This window comes from Tyto alba, unplaced genomic scaffold, assembly GCF_018691265.1.
Source record: "Tyto alba isolate M040663 unplaced genomic scaffold, T.alba_DEE_v4.0 Super-Scaffold_10, whole genome shotgun sequence".
In the NCBI taxonomy this organism is placed as follows: domain Eukaryota; kingdom Metazoa; phylum Chordata; class Aves; order Strigiformes; family Tytonidae; genus Tyto; species Tyto alba.
Window position 1 is genome coordinate 21,237,741 of NW_024881262.1, and position 21,259 is coordinate 21,258,999.

The window sequence follows — 21,259 nt, forward strand, 5'->3', positions numbered from 1 at the left end:
GACTTGGGAGAATTGTGACCGATGCCCAGATGTGCAAGGCATGTCTTGTGTGCCCTTGTCATCTTGCCACATTGCTCTCTGTCTCAGTTTTCACATGATGAACAGAGATTAAAACCAGTTTCTTTCCCTTTTCTTTCTCTTCTAGTTTTTCAGCATTTTTGGAGCAGGAAATGTCACTTACTGTCTTGGGTAACTGATCATTGAGTAAAGGGGTTTTGTCCTTAGCAGTCCTAATTGCTGCCAGTGTGTAAATCAGAGTCGTGAACCGCAGCCCGGTGGTGCAGCAGGCGGGAGGGCTCCCCGTCACAGGGGCTGGCCTGGGCTTTCTTCTCGCAGTAATTCTACCTGTCAGCCCTGATTAACTCAGAGACTGTTTCAGAGGTTTGGCAGGAAGGGAGGATTTCCCTCTTTTCAAAAGGAAGATACTAATTTTGTATTTCTGAAGCGAGCACTGAGAAACAACCCTTGCTCAGCTACACTTGCAGCAGAGACCATTCGTTTAGGTGATGAAGAGAAGTAGATACATTTGACTTTAATGTAATTTAAGACTCTTTTCTTAACCTACCTGTCTATCCTAAAATAAAAGTCCTGTCTCCTGTTGAACGTATGTTACATCCTGGCAGCTTTAAGCACAGACCCAAGGCCTTGATGTAACCCTCAAAACCTTGTCCTCTGCAGTGTGTTCAAGTCTCAGGCTTCCTGTTAGATGCACCTGATAAATTGAGGCAGCCAGAATTAATCTTCACCATAGTCACCTTTTAAGGGCTTAACCTCTTCGCTGCTACACTTGAGTTACTTTGTAATTTCAGCAGAATTCCACCGTGATGAATTCGGTTCCCATTTTAGCCTGATGGCTGCATTTGTACCTTTAGCATATGGGAGATTATGATTGATTTGTTTATACACTTCATGAAACTATGGGTGCTGGCTGAATTTTTTTCCAGTTTCATATCATTTGACAAATAACAGGAATGGAAAACCTGGAATGAAACTTGCCATAACTTTCTCTTTCCCTTCCTTTTCTGCTAGGATAGCTGGTTGAACTGTTTTTTGAATTCCAACCATCAAATGTATTTTGATAAAATTTAAGAAGCTTTCATAAGCTCTCCTGTGTCTTGAATAAAAGTTGAATTTGTGATTTTCTACAAAATTATTTCCAGTATTTTTCTGGTAATAGTATCTGTATTTAAAGCTCTAACTATGAGTAATTACTAAAGACTGCTATTTTTACTGTATTCCAGTTTGGATCATTACATTTTGCAAGTGTTGTTCTCACTCTCTGTTTCATTTCTATTGGATACAGTATTTACCTCATGTCCTGTCCCAAAGTATTGTGTACGTAGTCAGAGTGCCTTCGTGCTCTACCCCCAGAATAGGCTACCTTTCGATGATCAGTTAAGATTTTTGTGATGTATAAAATACCCATCTGTTTCATGGCGTTGCTCTGAATCATCCTTGTTAAATTTAAGGGTACAAAAAATGTGTCTCACCTCAACTGTATTGAAATTAGATTAAGAGTCACAGGATTAGCTCTTCTGCATTTTCAGTGTGCTTATTGGTTTTGGGCCTGTGGGAATTTAAGCATATAAATAAGACTTCTGCCTGTGCGTTGGTTACAGAGCGAGGCAGGGCACTGCTGGAGGCAGTTTGCCCGGTCGGGCAGAACCGACCATTACAGCCCCAGCGGGTTGCTGGAGGTGCCGGGAGGAGCTGCCTCCGGTGGGCTCTGCTCCGCTCCTGCCGCCCCTGCCCTGCGCCCAGCTCTGCCCCTCTCCTGCCCGGGGAGCTCCCCCCCAGCCTGCCTTCCGCTCCGGCCCCAGCTCCCATCGTCCCCATGCTGGAACCAGCTGGGACTGTTTGGCGGTGTGTTTATGAGTCTTAAAGTCTCCTGTCCGTGTGGTGCAAGAGCTGACATGTGTCTCTGATTCAGTCGTCTTTCCAAGCTTTCTGTCTGGTCTCTTGTTCCTGACTGGTTTTCTTATATCGGCACTTCTTTCAGCTGCTCACCATATTCTCCTCCCCAGTTCTTTCACATTCTCCATCACTCCCCTTTTGTGACCTTTATTCTGCCTCCTTTAAAGCCTTAGTTCTATGTCCAGCTTTATACTCAGACCTCCTTCCTGTATCCCAAAGTGTCATGTCCAGCTTCCTGCTTGATGGGCTTCACTGTTCACTGAACGCGACCTGACATCCACTTGTCTGGAAAATATTGCACTTCTCTTCTCAAGAAAAATATATTGAGAGATCAACAATTTCAGTGAGAGTCTGCCTGTAGGTAATGGGGGATCTCAAGAGTCTCAAGTGAAGCAGGAGTTTGTTCATTTGATGCTTTGCCCAGGAGATCATGGAAAAATGAGCATAAAATCTATAAATTTTAAGTTCTTCATAACAAGTGTAAATAGTGAAAGGTAAAAACCCCCACTCTTGTTTGATTGCAATACTGGACTTTCAGGCTTATTTAGAGCTGGAAAATACTGTTAATTCATCAGATGAAGAGATCAGAGTTTGATTTAGCAGTTAAGTTTTCACCTTCATTAAGAACACAGAGAAGTAAAATTCTGTGTGGTCTTCGCTGTCCTTGACTTAACTGGGAGTTGCACACAGTCAGTATCACCCAGGACCCTAAGTCTGAAGATACCACGTATGGTTTTCCAGTTACTAAAAACATGTGGACTCTTTCTTTCTAGGCCCTCCGTCTGCTCCCCAGAACCTGATTTCCAATGTCAATGAGACATCGGTGAACTTGGAGTGGACACCCCCCCAGAACAAAGGTGGTCGGGAAGACATCTCCTACAATGTGGTATGCAAGAGGTGCGGTGCCGGCGACCTCGGCCGCTGCCGGTCCTGTGGCAGCGGTGTGCACTTCAGCCCCCAGCAGAACGGCTTGAAAACCACCAAAGTCTCCATTACTGACCTCCTGGCACACACTAACTACACCTTTGAAGTCTGGGCAGTGAATGGAGTTTCCAAGCAAAATCCTAGCCAGGACCAAGCTGTGTCAGTCACTGTGACAACTAACCAAGCAGGTAGGAACCTCAACACAAATTCTGTTGCTCTCTATTCTGCCTGTGTTTGAGGAAAGCTGTGATTTCCATTACGTTTAGCATTAACAAATGAATGTAAAGAGCCCTAAGATGCGTAACTGGGTCAAACCCTTATTTTCTTCTTATTTATATGGATAGTTTAAATTCTTTAGAGCTTGGCAAACAGAGGAGGGTTTGACTCCTGTAGCTGGGAGCAGAGCTGTGCTGCAGCAGGCTGCGAGGGCGCTGGGAGCATTCTGCAGAAACGGAACAGCACAGCTGCCCTGGGCAACCACCCTTTGGAGCCCTTGGCCCTGCACATGGACACGAGTATGCCCTTGGTGTTTACAGAGGGCAAAAGACATGGTCGGGGAGCACAGGATTGTTCTTCTGTCCCCTTCCAAAAAGGGCAGCGTAGGATTGAAAAAGAGGAATGAGTTGGTGCTCGCCTGCCTGCCTGTTCTCTCTCCTCTCCTGCAAAGTCAATTAGATTCTGTCCCATTGTTAAATAAATACCTCCTTAGCCGGCTGCTAACAATGTTTCAATTGATCAGAGCTGGCATTACTATAGAAATTCTATATGAGCTTTCATCTTCATGCTGCCTGATTTTTGTGTTTCACTCATCTCAGAGAGTGAAATACTATTTCTGTTTATAGCTGATGATTTCAGATACCCTAGGCAGTTCTACTTTTTTCAGTCCCCTGTGCTTGACCTAGTAAAGGCTGCTGCAGCAGATTGTGGTTTAGTTTTGGTGATCATTTGTATGATTCTTTTTTTAATTACATGAAAGTATTTCTTGTTTGTAGCTAGCTAGGGTTTCAAGCACAGGGTTCCAGCTGAATTTTTAATTTAATGCACACAATTATATACACTTAAATATGACACTGTTCTATATGCAAATTAGATATCCAGACTCTCAGACTGGCTACATGACCATCAAACCTGTTATCTAATCGCTCGCAGTGCTGATTGCCTTCAAGTCCCACAGATGTTGCAGGCATTCAGCACCTTAGAGCATATTTTATAGGATTATCATTTATTGTTAAACTTATGGTGTGTGGGATAATATTAATATTGTATATTTTGATAGCACTGGACTATATAAATATTTTGAATTCTGTTTCTTAGTAGATGCGTGTGAAAAATAGGTATGAATAGGCTAAATGTATGAATTTTAGCTGTAGTCCAGAACACTTCAATATTAATAGTGAGACATACATTCAATTTTGCAGTGACAGTTACAAGCAAAATTGTCAAGCCCACGCTGAAGCTCCTTTGAAAATCTGGTCCAGTGTTTTTTGTTCTTTACACATACAGTTGACAGCATCCCTTTTAAATTATGATTCAAAAATTCAAACTATCGCTTTGCCTAGTGAAAAGAAGACTAATAGAGAGCAGGGGCTATTACAGAGTCTTGGGAGAAAGCTGCGGGAGAATGCTGTCATACGCTATACGAAAAGAGAAGGTTGAGAACAGCAGCAGGGACAGTGTTTTTGTGCTATGAATGCCTAGCAAAGAGAGTATTTCTTGACTGATTTTGGCATGTGTAAGGATTAGTGGATGCATATATGCATGAATAAGTGAGTGGGATCCATCTACCGTGTGAAAATTCTACCATCTTATGCTTTAATATGCAAACTGAAATCTGATTGAATATGCAAATAAGAATTGATTTTGTTTATTATCCATGAGTAGCAGTTCTTCACATCAGGAAATTTGTATTTTTGCCAACATTTCCAATTTTGAAACATGCCCAGTCTATCAAATGCTTCAGAGGGCTGGAGAAAACTGTACTGGTACAAATGAAAATTAACTCCAAGGTGCCGGCATTCTCCTGTTCTTCATACAACTTTGTGTATTCTGCTGCATAGGAGATCTAAACAGAAATGTGTGGCCTAAACCTACCGATCTCAACTGAGATAAATAGTCCTTACATATGCAAATAATCCCATTGATTTCAGTGCAACTGCTTGCTTGAGTAAAGGTTTGCAAAGTTGGACCCTTGGGTTTTACAAGTACTGATCTGTTTAATCATTGTAAATGTGTGTCTGGGGTGCATTAAAATTCGTGTGCCACTCATTTTCTTTCACTATATTTCATTATAAAGAAATCATGTCATGGTAGAGCACTGCCACAGGCTTGGTTTTGATTTTGTACCTTTCTTACACTAACATAAAGCAACCTTGGTTTCTTTGCAGCAATTTTAAATTCGGATTAGAGCCAAGCTCCTCCTTTAGCAACACTCTTTCCCTGTTTTGCTAATAAAACTGAAATTGCCAACACCGAAAAACTGTAAATGCCTTTATTGTTTTTTCTATCTGCTTGTGCTTTCCAACATTTGGTAGAAAAAAAAAATGTTGTTAATGTGATTCTTTAGTTCTTTAGATATGAGCAGTACTTTTGTGTTGTATTGTGGGGAATTTGCTGGAATTGTTTGCAAGAGGTACAACTTTGAGTTAAATTCAGTGGGGATAAATATGCAAGAGACCAGAAAATCCTCCCTCTTAACAGCAGTCTCAAATTGACCTTCCAAATATGCAACCATATAATCTGAAGGAAATATACAGAAATTTTAGAATGCAGTTTTTGATGTCAGAATCAGAAATACGAATATTTGTGTGTTTGCTTACAATGATGCTAGCCCCTGTAGAAGGTATGCATTTGGAGACAGAAAGCACTGAGAAATCAGTTACTAGTATATTCAGCACAAAATTGAAGAAATGTCTTGCAGTGACATAAAAGGTGCAGTTGAAAAGCACAGGTGTTATTTGGTTTGTTTTTGCCATTTTACTCCTGGAGATAATGAAATGGGGAAGTTTATTTTCCCCCTTTGTTTGGAAACTCTTTTCAGTTTCCAATACGGTAGCAAAATTTTTAAATGAAAATAAGCTTTTGCCATTCAAAGTAATATCAAAAAGCATTTGAAGAAGTATTTTTCCTCCTTCTTTTGAAAAGGTCCTGGTTTTTATAGTTTGTTTTTTGTTATGTATTGTTTTGTTTTTTAAAGAGAGAAGCTAAATTGCAGGCTTTGAACCAAGTAAAAATTTCTATCTCCTACTGTGAAATACTTCAATGTTGTGACATTTTAAGAATTTTGAATGGTGAATTCAGCTTGCTATTCTACATGTTAAGCATAATAATTTTTTTCAGTTTTTTGAGATGAGAAACACCACTCTTTTCCCATATAAGATTAAAAAGAAATTAAAAAAGCAAAGGATGGAACACTGAGCTGTTGAAACTTGGAGCCAGCGCCCTTAGCACGAGTCCTGGGAAATGCTGATATTAAGGGTCTCTACCAGCAGTGGTGACTTTTGTGGCTTTCTGTTTTCAATCAAATGAAATCAGCACTTTGTCCATCTTTTAAAAATGTGAAATGACATGTGGAAGAGATGCAAACCAGCAATTCTCATGCAATGCTGCTGGGAGAAGCTAATTTCAATGAGAAACTCTACCAGGCAGTTGACTGAATAGCTCAAAAATCTCTGGGCTCTTTTTATTTTTTTTCTGCTAAGGCTAATGCTGTGAAGCTGTTCAAAATTAAAAGTAAATCTCTCAATAAAGAGACCTTGTTCACAGCACGCATGAAGATTTTGGAGTTTTTTGAAGAGGCACTGAACAGTTTATATTTTTATTAAAGATAACAGCCGAGCTGTTTAGGTCTCCAACCTGACAGCCAGGTTCACTGCTAAGTTCGTGTGTGTGCATGTCCGAGGGGCAGCACTGCAAGGACAAGATTTTCCCGATGCTAAAGGCATTCATAAGGCAGGGGAGCAGTGCAGGTGGGCAGAGCCTACACAAGCTCTAAATGAGATTTAAAATCCAAAGTCGTTATGCTGCTTGCTTTGCTCCCTTCTTTTTGTTTGCTTTTTATGAGGGATGGATGTCCTTCTTGCTCCTTTGCTTTGTGGAGTTAAAATGGTTGATATTTCTGAATAAATAGACCGCCTGGTGATTTGTTACCTTGTTAGGTTACCTGGGGCTCAGTGTTTCCTTAAGTGGACCAGCACAGCTAGATGGAGGCAGGAGGCAGGATGTGCCAATTAGGATGAAAATACAGTATAAATAAATAAACTTACTCTTTCTCCCACTGCATCAGACTGGATGTTTTCAAGCTGCCTGTGCTCAGGATGAAGAACTGATCTTTCTTATGAATTTCTTAAGCTCTCTGTCCCATTTTTCCCTCTTTCTATTCTCTCTCCTCTCCCTGGCTCCTTTGTCTCTCGGATCCCCCACACCTTGCCTGTCTAGCTGTCTGTTCGCCTGTCTCAAAGCTGCTTCATCTCGGAGGCAGAGCGGTGTGGCTGGCTGTGCTGCAGTCCTTCCCCCGCTCTGTTGTACGCTCCCCCGGTCCCTCTCCGTCACTCAGAGCCCTGCGGTTGTTCAGTACCCATTTCCAGGCAGTAGTAAAATGGGTCACGGTGCCATCAGCACTTGAGCACTGCCGAGAAGACCCACGTGAATGGAGCATTCTTCTGGGACAGGCTGCAGTCGTGGTGACCAAACTGCGATGAACCCATAATATTGGTGTTCAGTGCAGGGAAGGAAAATGTCAACTGTTACTCGGTTATATTTAACCTTTAGGTTTGTTTGTTGTTTATGTTCTTAATTCCATTACTAAAAGGAAAAAAAAAAAATCTGGAAGATCCTGATCCTTTGAGGATGATTGTGTTTTAAGTTAGAAATGTCAGGGGGGGAAGAAGTGGGAGTTATTTGCTTCCAGATGGCTCACAAGTTCTACTGGACTTTTTGGTAGGGGAAAATATATTCCCATTTTGCATTTCGGTGGGTTTTCTTTGAAATCCCATGTTTCCTTTCAAATGCTGATTAGCATTCCTCACGTGTTGTACAGAACAGCACAGAAAATGCATGTAAGGTCTTACATTCTGCCAGTGTGGTTTAGCCTGTGCAGAGCTAAATTTGCAGTCAGTAAAAATTCATGGACATACATTGCCCTTGGTCAGTGTGCACTCCTCATATCGACAAAGTAATAGTTGCTCAGGCAGATCAAAAGCAACACAAGCCAAGGCCAGGAAACCCAAGTTTTTCAGTATTTTCTTTTTAATGCTTTTTCTTTTTAATCCAGCTACTTTCCTGGATATTTATAACTTATCTATAAAGAATTGCTCTGTAGTGAAACATCAAAAGACATTATTAAGTAGATTTCAGTTGCAGAACTTTCTTTAGGTGACTGCATGAATACCCGTAAACTTCTACTGGAAAATAAAATTAACAGATACTCTGAAGATGGATCGATCCAGCTGATTCTGTAAACTCCATCATGTTCTTATAGTAGTCCTGGTTTCATTAAATAATTTCTGTTCGCTGAGAGTGAACATAACATTTTTTGATTTTGTATGTGGTGATATTTATATGCGTATTGAGTGTGTTATTGATAAGGAGGTGGTAAAAGAAGTTAATTTTACTTTCAAAAGTAGAGAGGTCTGTAGTTGTTCAGACTGCTATAGTTTTATGCTCAGCTCTTGCAAAAATCTTCCTTTTTTTTAATGCAATCCTGGTGATGACCTGTTTATTGTTACGTTGAAGCACAATTTTGAAGGGCTGTCTAACCCCAAGGAAGTCGTCATCTCCAAATGTCCAGGGCAGGAGTTCTGTTAACTTGGAGACAGGATTCATCATACAGTTGTGTTGAATCACAGTTTCACAGCCCCTCCAAGATAGTGTAAGCTGGCAAAATAAGTCATTTTCTGCTCTGACATCACCCTTCCCTAGTGCCTGCTGAGGCTATGTGGAAGCTGGGAGGGTGGGTGAGTTTGTGTCTTTGCTCAAACAGTCCAGATGCTGGGCATAGCAGTACCTTGCTGTTGCCTTCCCAGACATCCAGGAGTCAATTCAATTTTTTATTTTTATTTTTTTCAAAGTACTTGCTACCAACATGGTCCCACCCTTTCCAGTTACTTGTTCCCTGCAGCCAAAGGATACAAATAGCCTGTTCCAGGAGTCCTTTTACAGGCACACAAACCCAGGAGGAAACTCGTGCACGTAGCTGGGTGTGTATAAACAGTCACAGCACCCTGACCACCCAATTCCCCACAAGCCTGATTTAAAATAATCTCTTGGCAAACATCTGGATACATGCCAGATGTCCAGAGCATGGGATGTGTGCCTGATGCTTCTAGATGCTGCAATCTTTTTTCTGTAAAATGCCGGGGTAATGGAAAAGGGGAGTTGCAAAAGGGTGTTTTTATTTTGTTTTAAAAGTGTTTGTACTAAGGATGATGGATCAGCAGTCTTCTTGTTCCTCAAATGGAGCTGTGTCAAGCATGAATTCAATAGGGAAAGAGATTCAAAACTAGTAAGCAGGGCCTTGAAAAAGGGGTGATCCATGAGCGTGACACTGAGTGATTTGTTGTAGCATCTTGCAGAATTCCAGGCTAATTGTATGCAACTTTCTCATTCTGAATCTAAACCAGTGTGGTTTCTAGGACTTCACATCTATCTGCTAGACATAAGCAGCAGTGTCCCCCCCATACACACATTCTCAAGCAGAAGGGTTGGGACAAGTTGTCAGCCGTTGTAGGGTTTCACCTGCTGTAACCGGTGACGTGCTTCGTTCTTCCCTCGCTTTGTTTCTCCATGGGAGTTGTGTTTTGGCCTTTGCTGTCTGAAGACTTACATGGAAGGAAGTTACCACGATGACTTCTGAAACAAGCCAAATAATGTATTTTGGGAAACCACAGACCTTTCAAAAATAAATTCAGAGGGAGATCCAGAAAGAAGATGAGCCGTCCCAGTGCAAGAAATTTGGGAATTACATGTAAGCAAGCAGTTAAGAATACTTTTGAATGGTCAAATCTCAGTGTTGAGCATGAGATTTCTCAGAGACTCAACAGATGTCTTGTACTGACCACTTCAGATTTCTTCTACTGCATGTTTAATTACGTGTCTAAGATAAAACGTCTAAGAAAGGAGCTTCTCCAAGCTCGCAGATGCAAGTGGGAGTTTCTTATTAACAACTCTGTGTTCTTGCACAGGCTTTAACTGATGGTCTGTAATAAATGCATAGTTATAAGTATACGTGCTCCCCTCTTAAAAACAAAACCGGGAAAACTATTGTTTGGAGGGATTAAATTATTATTTTAAGGTAACTACAGCTTTCCACAAAGAAATAATAATTAAAATAACAACTGCCTGCTTGCTGGCAAAGCTGTCTGCACCACCCATTTCCATGAATTTGTATTCAAGGTGGGGGATACAAGTCTTGGTCGGAAGGAAAAAAAAAACCACCATGCTTTCTAAAGATCCTTAGGAAATAACTAGCTTCAGGGTTCAGCGAACAGTTTAGACAAGTTGCATGTCAGATAGAGCCAAGAAGTTATTGCAGCATTTAAATAAAAGTTTGGTCACCTTTTTAAAAACATCTCATGGTTTGCTATGGAAAATGGAGATTAGTTACATATCCTCCTGGGGAAAAAGGATTTTAATTTCAGGACTGGGTAGTGTTGACCATATTTAAATGATATAAATTTACTTTTAGGAGGCATCAAATTGGATCAAATTCTGATCTCAGTGATGTTGGTACAGATGAATAGTTACCAAACTGACAGAGATGAAGATACAGTCCTGCAGCTTTTATGTGCTCTGGACTGTTTAACTGCACATCTCCTGTCGCTGGCACTGCACTGACATTTCACATTCGTGAAGCTTGCCCTTTGGTCTGAGCGCTTCTCTTAAACAATTGGCAACGAAATATTTTCAGGTGGAAATGGATTTTGCCCATGAATATTTGTGGCTACCAAATGTTTAGATGGGCTTCTAAATTTTCTGGTTGTTTTTGCAGCTGAATAAATTAATTGGAAAGCAGCCAGAGAGACAGCAGAGTCCGGTCTGTAGTTGAGCAACAATAAAAGGCTTCGGAGAATTTTATCAAAGCTTCCATTAACCCCCTGCTGATGTCCTCAAACAGGATTTTTTTGAGAGTGGAAACACAAAAGCTAGGCTGCACAACTGCCCCTGTGTGTCCATTCAAAGGTTTTAAATCCGCACAGTTGCTAATTAAAATGCCATGCAGAGTAGCACAAATAAACATCGCTAGTCCCTGAAGCCCAGAGTTTCTGCACTGCTCATATTTTGGAGGGCAGGATGCTGAACTGACCCTGTAAGGGTGGGTAAAGCAGCCGCCTTTGGTTCAGATATTCTGTCTGTGTATGAGGAGTTGCAAAACATGTGTTGAGTCCATCTCTGTGCATGAAGTCATAGTCCCAGAATGCCATCCCAAGGCAGCCTGTTATTTTTCATTAATTTTTTGCATAGCATTGCATTAAACCATGAGAACTAAATAGACCTGTGGCATGTCTGCTGGATCACTATAAACATGTTTGCCAGATTTTTGCGAACATCAAAATGCTGAGCACATGAGTGAATACGTGCTCCGTTCATTGAGAAATGTCACTTCAGATTTAGCCCCACGTGTGAGCTGGTGTGCAGGAGAGCTTTATTATTATGGCAGGGCTCCAGTGGGCGTCCCTTCCCAAACAAAGCAGTCAAATGCGTAGCCTCTATCTGCATCTACTTGAAGGATTTCATGGCGTCTCCTTAGATTAAGGTAATCTGCCTTCATTACTAAATTCAAGAACCAGAGTCCCAGAACGCTTAGTAGTGCACTCCTAGAATGGTTTCGGGGTCTCTGAAAGTTGTGATTTGTAAACTGATAATAACGAAATTTGCTTGTGGTTTTGGATTTATTTTTTTTAAATACAGTCTAGAGAGGTGTAGCAAGCTCAAGCATTTGTATTTTATTCCTCTGGTCATTTGTATTTCAAAACATATCTTTTGGAAAAGTCCTACTGTTAATTTAAAAGGAAATGATAACTTTTGTCTCAGCCTTCTGAACTGTTCCTGCAGAATTAGGATTTTTATCTCCGCTATCAAATTCTATCACCTAGTCTTAAAAAGATAATTGACTGGTTCTGATTTTTTTTATTAAATACTTCTACTGTTCCATAAAATCTCTTTGGTTTCGTATGTATTAAAATTCATTGAAAGTATCCATGGATTATTACAGACAGAAAAACCCTTAAACTGTAATGTGCTTTGGATATAAATGTCTTTCAGTTCCATAGATTACCGAAGACAAAAAGGAAAGCACTGAAGTTTTTAATTAGCTTTTTATTATTTTTAATTTTCTATGTGCCATTAAACAGTCCCATCAATAAATAATAGAATAAGACAGTTTTGGCTAAGCAAAATAGGAAGGTATAGTGGGCTGGAAGAGATGTCTTATATATGAATTGAGTTTTGTGTGGTGTCCATTTATTTTAGCAAACAAATAAAGGCATGATCTCAAGACAACCCACTACAACGGCTCCCTGGGAAGATTGCGCTTGTCTTGATAACATACTGCGTTCTTTAAATCTGTCCTCTGAATCAGCCTCAATTTATCTTTCTTAACATAAAAGGGAATGCAGATGGAATGACTGCAGCCTCCCTTCTAGTTTATCAGGATATTGTGCATGCACATAAATAAGACAGAAAGTGACTGGAATATGTAAGTGGCTGAGTGTTAAATCCCATGTTTTGAGGCTCCCCTGGCACCCTGGGGCAGGGTGGCCAAGGGGAGTCCTGTAGGAGCTGCAGAGATTTGTGGGCTCTCCATCCTACATGATGCACAGACCCGACAGTGCCTTTCCAAGAGCATTTCAGCCCTTTGCTTTCCCTGCTGCTTGTGCTGAAGGTTAAAACTGCAATTATGCAAGTACTGGGAAGAACTGATTTGAAGAGAATGGACTGGGCTCAAAGACAGACTGCTTTAGCATCGCTTGCAGATGTGGCATTTTTCTTTAACCAGATAATATTTTTATTTATATTGTTACACCAAGAAGCTGCAAACATCACAGGTTAGAGGGGCTCTGTAGCACAGGAGTTTCCTAGCTTATTTTCAGTCAGTCTGACTGATCCTTAAATGGAAGCTACCAGCTTCATCTATATCAAATGAGAAGATAATAAAATTTTTGGACCTGTTAATGACGAAGCTGAACTAAAAACAAACCCATGGACCTTACAGGGAGGACACATAATACTGAAGAGTGTGAAGATTGTATTTTGCCTTGCAGTCCCCATCCTGTGCACTTCTCAGTTCCCCCCTGTAGGTGCCCGTTGGGGCCCTGGCCTCGGAAGGGAGGAGAGACCTGCTGCAGAGATCTTCTCATCGGGACTCAGGGTGGGCTCTCCGTGTCCTCCGATCTGCTGTGAATATGGGACTGAAAGGGGAGGTCCAGACTCAGAATACAGACCCATCTATGCGGTTGCTGGGATAATTTGGGATTATTGTTTTCATGGGCTTTTATTTGCCCAGATTGCAGCTCAGTACTCCTCCAGGAAATAAACATGGCTGCTTTCTTTGTACAACTCCAAATCTTCATAATCTCATGAGGTTGATTTTTACTCTTTTCTTTTTCTTTTTTTTTTCTCTTTTTCTTTTTCTTTTTCTTTTTCTTTTTCTTTTTCTTTTTCTTTTTCTTTTTCTTTTTCTTTTTCTTTTTCTTTTTCTTTTTCTTTTTCTTTTTCTTTTTCTTTTTCTTTTTCTTTTTCTTTTTCTTTTTCTTTTTCTTTTTCTTTTTCTTTTTCTTTTTCTTTTTCTTTTTCTTTTTCTTTTTCTTTTTCTTTTTCTTTTCTTCTTTTTTTCTGTCTTATGGCACTTGTATTGCACAGGAAATTTTACCAATTTTCTTTCTGACTGTTTTCCACTGAGGCAGCCACCTTTAATATTTAATTGCTTATTCCATTTAGGGTTTTTCTTATTGACACGATTTTTAAATGAATAATGCACTAGTTTTCAGCATCCGGTATAAAACCAAAATAATGAAACCCCTTTATAAGTTTAATTATGTGCCATCTATGATGTAATAGGCTACTGACATCATGAACTAAGATTTTAATTTTAAGGTTCATGTATTTCAAGAAGCTTAAGACTCTTCCCCAGTTTTTCCCTCATCACATTTTTTTTTTTTACTGTAGAGCAAACTTCAAGTAGCTTTGCTTTTTGCAGCAACACTGTGTGCAGAATATACTTTTCTCTCTCATTGGGTCTATTAATGCTTTTTAATTTCCTGAAGAAATCTGCCCATTGCGGATGAAGGAAAGGGGGCTTAATTCAGTTCCAGTTAGAGGACCTGGTAGAAGAGCTCTTAGTGTGAGAGTTTTGTGTGCTGCAGTCCGATTTTCTGTGGTACTTTTCTAAAAAAATAGAGTATCCTTTTCCCCTGAAGAAGAGGAACTTTGCTGGGAAGTATGGCAGAGTGTCTTGCAGCATCCTGGAAGAACTGAGGATCTCCAAGTTCTGTCAGACCAGTGACCTTCACAAAGTACTTCTAACATGAGCCCAGAAAACCTAAACCTTGATTAAACCTCAAGAGTTTCTCAACAGCCCAAAGGCAGAGGTTGTATCATGTTGAATACATCTAACCTTTATACAGAAGGCACTTTACTGGAGTTCCATCTGAATGCTCTGCGTATCAAGTATAATTAAAATTTCTATGCTGTTCAGCTGAAATATAAATACATAAATGCAAACCTTCTGCACCAGCTTCTTCTGTGTGATGGAGCTTAAAGTAAATAAAGGCGAAGTTCCTTAACTTTGGTGTCCTCAAAACAATTTATTACTCTTAAGTGTTAAGATGGGAGTTCTGATTTTTATTGTCAGGTGAGTCATGAGTTTTGATTCTTGGATGCCACAGGCTCAGGAGGGCATGTTTGAGACCCAGCCTGCAGTTGCTGTTGGAGCTGTGTATCGCAGTTGAAATAAAATGTTTATAATTTTATTATCTTTTCTTCCTCTAAGATTCTTGCCATTTCTGACTTCTGGTGATTGATCTGAGAAACCCAAATGCTAAAGTCTAACCCTGCTATTACTGTAGCACTTCAGAATTCAGGACGAGGCAATGTGGCCAAATCTATTTATTAAAACAGTGAAAGCTGCTTTAGCAAAATGAGTCATAACATTTATTTATTTATTTTGTTTAGAGGATACTTTAGTATTTCCAAAGCATCTAAGTGTCATATAGGGCAGAGGCTTTTATTTGTCTGGATTTCAAAAAGGCTTTTAAGCAGCTCTTTTTACAAAATCTAATATTCTTAATGCTGAAAGTAAGTGACAAAGGAAGTTATTTAGCACATATATATATATCATCTAGACATCCATGTTTCAAGTAAATAAAAAGTAACTGTGTAAGAATCAAGGATGACAGCATTAGGCAATGTGTTGCCTTGGGTACCAAATCACACATTTGCCCCATAGTGGGTTAATCTTTATGCCAGATCTGTTAGGGTAACCACATGTTCAGGTGGCTTGGTGGTAAGTCTAAGAAAGGTCCAAGAAGCAGAAATGAGGCTTTCTGTTAATAGCTATAGACATGAGGCATGAGGTGAGAGCTCTCCTTTGAAATGTGAGTCAAAGGGTTGCCCCTTTGGGATATTGATAGAGCAGGGTCAATATTTTTGATATTGTTTTATGGATTGTTGAGATGCTATTGCAAGTGGTTCAAAAGCTGCATACAAGAAGTGCTTTGCAGGGCACAGATGCAGTAAGTTATTTCTTTGGTCCTGTACAGTTTAAGAACAGCTCTACCCTCCTTGTCTGTTGACTCGTGAAGTATATGCAGACACATCTTAACTCCTCTGACTGTGGGCAGGAGGATGGGAAATGGGAGGAGGAGTAGCTGGGTGGTTGCTTGACTTGAGGAAAGCTTTAGAGAATGGGACAGGGGAGCTCATCTGAGGGCATCTGATGGGTCTCTGAGGGTAACTTTGATTTCCTTGTGGAAGGGGCTGGAGGGAGAGTGGAGGAGTTTGTTTTGAAAAGGCAGCTCAGCAGATCCTCCTCCTGTTCAGCAATACAAAGGTGAAGGGCAGGCAATTTCTGGGGAAGAATTAGCTCTGGTGGCTACCTCAGGCTTCCCAGGAGAACAGCAGGGTGTGTGGATGAGGTAGAGTTGCCCTGAGGTGGTGGTGGTAAGTGGGTCAGATTGCTCCAGATGACTTATTTTGAGTGGCTGAGGAATGCCCTATTTCCATCATTATCATCTGTTTTAATAACTAGAGGTTATGATCTCTAATTTCTCATTCTGTCCCCTGCCCCAAGCCACTGTACCCCGGGTGCTATACATTGTGTCCCAGCAGCAGTGGTTTCTGGCGGTATGTGCTTGATGGGCCGGCATTTTGGAAGTAAAAGGGTTAATTACAGCATGTGCTTCTCAGAAGCGTTCAACACACATTTGGGCTGTGGGATCCTACCTCTAAGCACGACTGGTCTGAGTCCTGAAGGAGGACTCGGGAGAGTTACAGCAATCTCTTTTTGTCTGGACTGCATGGCCCATTTTCTCTGCTTCTCTCAATCCGATATAATGCAGTGGAGGATCAGTGTTGGCTTCTTTAGGCTACAAAATTTATTGTTGTTTATATTGGGTCAGAGTCTAACCTCAACTAGAGGGAAGAGTAACTGCCGCGTGACCTGCTTTGTGACCAGCGGCTCCAAACCTGCTCAGGTCAGACAACTGCTGACTAATTCCTCACCTTAACAAATTGCTTATAGCTCTAGAGTTTCTTAGAGCAATTCAAAGCACTAAGTATGTTCACCCTTCTTGTGCTAATCATTCTAATTTAATAGTTTAAGCATTTAGAAATGTTTCGGTACTGGGTTTTTTAAGTGGTTGCAATGTTCAGACAGATTTTTATAAATTGCCTTCTAACTGAAAGACTTGTTTTCCTGTTTGTTTTAAACTGGCATTCATACATACAGGAAATACACAGTATGCTGCCATGTTTCTGTTGGCAACTATGAAGTTATCCTTGTCAGAACATGCCAACAGGATTTCTTAGCAAGCTAGCAGAAATAAAACAAGCAGTTCTCAGACTAAACAGACCCCTTGCTTGAGTCGTAATACAGATCTCTTGCTAAATGCAATGTAGATTCTATAGTCTTTTGGCTTAAGGCAATCTTTGGGATTGCAGGTTGCAGATTCAGATCTCTGGAGTTACTCCAGACCTGCATTGCATTAGGTGACATCATTATTTGGCCTTCAGAATTGGAGGGCCAGTACCTGAAAATAATGTATTGCTGTCAAGAGCTGGTCCTCAGAAATTAATAGCCAGAACAAGCTGTCTCCTGGGTGTGCAAAATCTTCTTCGTCACCCCTGTCTCGTTGCAGCTCCTGATGTAAACCACAGGGAACTGTGGTCAGCCCTCAGCTCCTATAATTGGTTTGATCTAAATTAGAGCAGTTCTGGTATGCTGAAGTAGTTTGTGCTTAAAACTGACCTGGAGCTCGATGTGCAACCCAGAAAATACACAGGCTCTTTGTGGATCCTCAGCAGCTACTGCATGTCTCCAAAACTGAAGCTGGAGTAGTCTGGTAGAAAGAAAGCACTCTAATAATCTTCAACTACTACTATTTGTTGCCGCTAACAGCCTGGGTTTTCCTTTAAGCTTTTCATTTGATGCAAGTCAGAGCCAGCTTTTGTGGTTTGGCAAGATTTGCAGCACAGGTTCTTTTGGGAGAGGCAAAAAATGGAAACTTTAAAACAGAGGAAATGTTTAAAACATAATAGTGCTGTGTTAACAGTCTTTAAAATGTCATTTTCTAGCCTGTTTATGAACACATCAATACAAATATAACTGATATGAGCTGGACACTAGGTTTGAGAGCTTGTCACTTGTTCTTCTCAGAACTCCTCGTCATTGACTGGGCTGCAGAGCCTTGAAAGAAAGGGAAGATCACTTGTGTCTGTCATTTTGAGATGAAGGTGTCCTACGAGAGTATCTTGTGGCCAAGCTGGTGCTTTTCCTGAGCAGAGTAATTTCTAGTAACAAAGAGGGAAAGTTTAGTTCAGAAGTATTAGGGCTGACTGAAGGGATTGAGAGAAAGAGGCCAAGCTCAGCTGTCACACTGCTTCATATTACGTTGGCCAGGATTTTCAAGTGTGGGTGGATAACCTTGGGCACTTTAGTGGCGTAGATTTAAAGTCTTTGCTTTAAATGCTAAAGCTTGAAAATGCTGGTCTGAATCTTGGCGTGTCTCAGTTTTCAAGCTGGGAGGTGTTCCTCACCAGTCGTAATTCCTGGAGGAGGGAGAGGCAGACGGTGGGAAGACAGAGGACTTGGGAATGTCTTGGGAGGCTTCCAGTGGCTTGGTTGAGCAATCAGGCCTCTAGATCCTTGTCCAAATCCTAACCTGGCCCAATCATCACTAATACAAATGTTTGCTCTGCTTATACAGAGGGAATAATGAAAAAAAAAAATTAAAAAAAAAAATGTATGTGGTTAGTTTTTAAAGTACACATCCAGCCCGCAGACTCTTGCTGATCCCTAGGAGAGAGGCGTAGCTGTCATGCTGGCAGGGAAGATCAGGAATGCCAAGCTCTAGCTCAGTTCTTCAGACATGCACAGATGTCTAATCTGTGTGTGCACATAGGTTCACATGTGCAAAAGCCTTTCATGTGCTTATCGTTATGCACATACGTGGCTTATACATATGCTATGCATATGTTTGGAAATTTGGTCATGCTAAAATGCATTCTCCTTTCTTTGCAAAGCCATTTGCCAGGAGTAGTCAGAGCACAGGGGTGGTGTTACTCAGAAACAGGAGCATTTCTGCCTGGACAAGAGAGAGGAGTGGGTAAAAGGCCCAAGGGACCAACAGGAAGCAGAATTGAACACCCAGTATTTTAGGAAAGAGCATAACTGCTTTCTTCTGAATTTATTCTTGTACATGTAACTAAATAGGGCTGAATACTTCTCTCTTTGCTTGATCTGAAGTCAGTGTGACAGCTGGTAGAATAAGTTGCTCTCTTTCATGAATAAAATTACCAGAATCTGGTCTGGAAAATGTTGCCTTTAGAAATTATTAAAGACGTATTTGATTTTCTGTGTTGTATATTTTTTTCCTGCTGTGAGGTTATTTGATAATACAATTTACAAAATCCTATGTAAAACCCCACAATATTACAAGGTAAATATTCAAAGTGAAAACCTGAAATGTGCCAGGTTCCCTTAAACGTGCTTTGTCCCAATTAAGCCAAGATCTCTTGTTGTCTTGTTTTGATTTCTAAGAGGACATTTCTTCAGTGTTAGATTCTCAGAAATATTTTCTTTTTTTTTTCTTTTTTTTTTTTTTTTTTTAGTAATTAATAATGGAGCAGGCTTTTAGTATCTACCCTGGAAGGTAAAAACCCTTAATCACAGTAACATCATTAGTGCTTTCAAGCATTTAATTTTGATGCTTGACAAAGTGCATAGCCATTGATAAGAACAAATAAGTGTTGTTGTGTGCAATTGAGGGAAAAAAGAAAAGCATGAAAACCCCTAAGCTTCAAGTAATTAAATTTAAATATGTTATTTGAATTTAGCTGAGATAATGTACAAACTGTGGGTATATTTTTCAATCAGTGAAAGACCCCTTGAGTAAACATGATCCATTTACATTCAAATCATGGGGAGTGGAAAGTAAACCCTGCTGTGGTTAAGAAGGCATCTTCACTAAAACACTGGGCATTGTGTATCTTTGATATCTGAGTACTCATGTGTTGTAGTTTTATAAAGGGCTGTTTTCACTCATGGATGCCTACATGCCAGAGACTTTATTGCATCTATTTATTTCCTGTTTTTTCCTCTCCCCTCCTCTCCTAATTTGAACCAGTAATGAAAAACTGACACTGCTTCTGCCATCCTTTAAAGTGCTCCAAAATTGTTACAATTCAGCACTTATTGGCCTTGGGATATGGCTTTATGGCATTTGGGTGAAGTTTTTGTAGTACATCTGTGCTCTTTCTCTCTCTGTAGGCCGCAAGCTCAGAACTGCAGTAATAAAACTACTAGTAGGTGTTTAATGGCAGGTTATTGAGGAAGTAGATAAAAGAAAATTGCAACATTCACATCAGTAGGGAGTGGGGTTTTTAAGGGAGAGGAACTGCTGAGCTTTGAACTAGGGAAAGTTACAGTTGGTGCTTTTGTTCAAGGGGAACCCTTTTTACACACCAAAATACCTCAGCATTCTTCCTTGTGAAATAGGCTGTTCTGGTAGCATTGGTGCTTGATATGTGCAGTCTATGCATGTGTGGCAGAAAAACTTGATGTTGTAAGCAATGATGATTGAGAAACAAGTTTTTGCTTAGTGTTCCTTTCCAAATATCAGGGAGTAGGGAGGAGGAAAGTGCAAAAAAAAAAGAAAGAAAAAGTGATCTCCCACTCTATTCCAAAAGTATTACACAATTTTATTGCAAACATCTTAATTGTGTACATTATTATTTTTAGTCAAGCTGTCCTCAGTGTGTTTTGTGTAGGAATGTGTGTATATAATGAACAGTTAGCCCGTGCACATATAAGAGAAGATTCTGTCTTTTATTCTGCTCATGTCTGAAGCATCATTTTACAACCCGATACATGTTTATTTTCACATCATCCCTAAGAGGGCAATTTGAAGGCAAAAGGGAGAAGAACAAAGAATGTAAATATTTTGCAGAAGCTCACCCAGAAGGCTGTCACTGCTGCCTGGGTTGCCATGATGAGCTGGCAGTAACGATATCCTCTTTGTCCTGGATTCTACTGACCGGATTCATATGCCCTTTTGATAATATGTCGAAGGAGACCCAAACCTGCTGTTCTTCCAGAAGCCCAGTCTTTCAGCTACTCAGGTCATCTGGTGGATCCTGGAAAACAAAGAAACAAACTGATTTGTAGAGCTATTTGCAGAAACAAGAGAGAATTGGTAATGGAAGATTTTATTCATGCAGTGGGATAACTGTAGTTCCTCAGGGTCCACAGACTTGCAGATCACCATCCTGTTGCATAGACTGTTATAGGTCTGTGCTGCAGCGATGTCAAAGAGCTCCTGGACAGCCTCTTGCAATTCTGGTACTTCATCCTGTAGTTGGACTTCAGCACTCTTCAGATTTCTGTATAGCATATGGAGAGGCAGGATGTACAGTCAAAACAAAAAAACTCAGAACAAAAGGACAAAGTACAGGACAAAAGAAGAGATTAAAAGTTAAGTAGGATGAATTTGCATATAAAGGACAGGAAGGAAAAAATAGGGCCATTCTTACAATTGTAATCTGTAAGGAATAAAAAGGGAATTGATGTATAAGTCCTCTTTGTGTCCTGGAGGCCAGGAGCAGGTTGTTTATTACAGTATGGTGTGGTGCCTAAGGTCAGCTGTCGATTTTTGAGAGACGTGAGAACACACTTGTTAAACTATATAAAACTAAGCATCTTTCACGAGAAGAT

General features: G+C 40.4%; 1 protein-coding gene across 2 annotated transcripts in view; it reads left to right on the forward strand.

The window, feature by feature from the left end:
- Positions 1-21,259, forward strand: part of EPHA4 (EPH receptor A4) — a 108,604-nt gene that overhangs the window by 56,022 nt on the left and 31,323 nt on the right. Inside the window, exons 5-6 of one of the 2 annotated variants that reach the window (XM_042796855.1) lie at positions 2,688-3,026; positions 5,223-5,303. In XM_042796855.1, the coding sequence (XP_042652789.1) occupies positions 2,688-3,026; positions 5,223-5,242 (359 nt within the window). In that variant the 3' untranslated portion in view covers positions 5,243-5,303. Of the gene's footprint in view, positions 1-2,687; positions 3,027-5,222; positions 5,304-21,259 lie in introns of those variants that run through there. The other variant, XM_033005423.2, reaches the window with a different exon arrangement.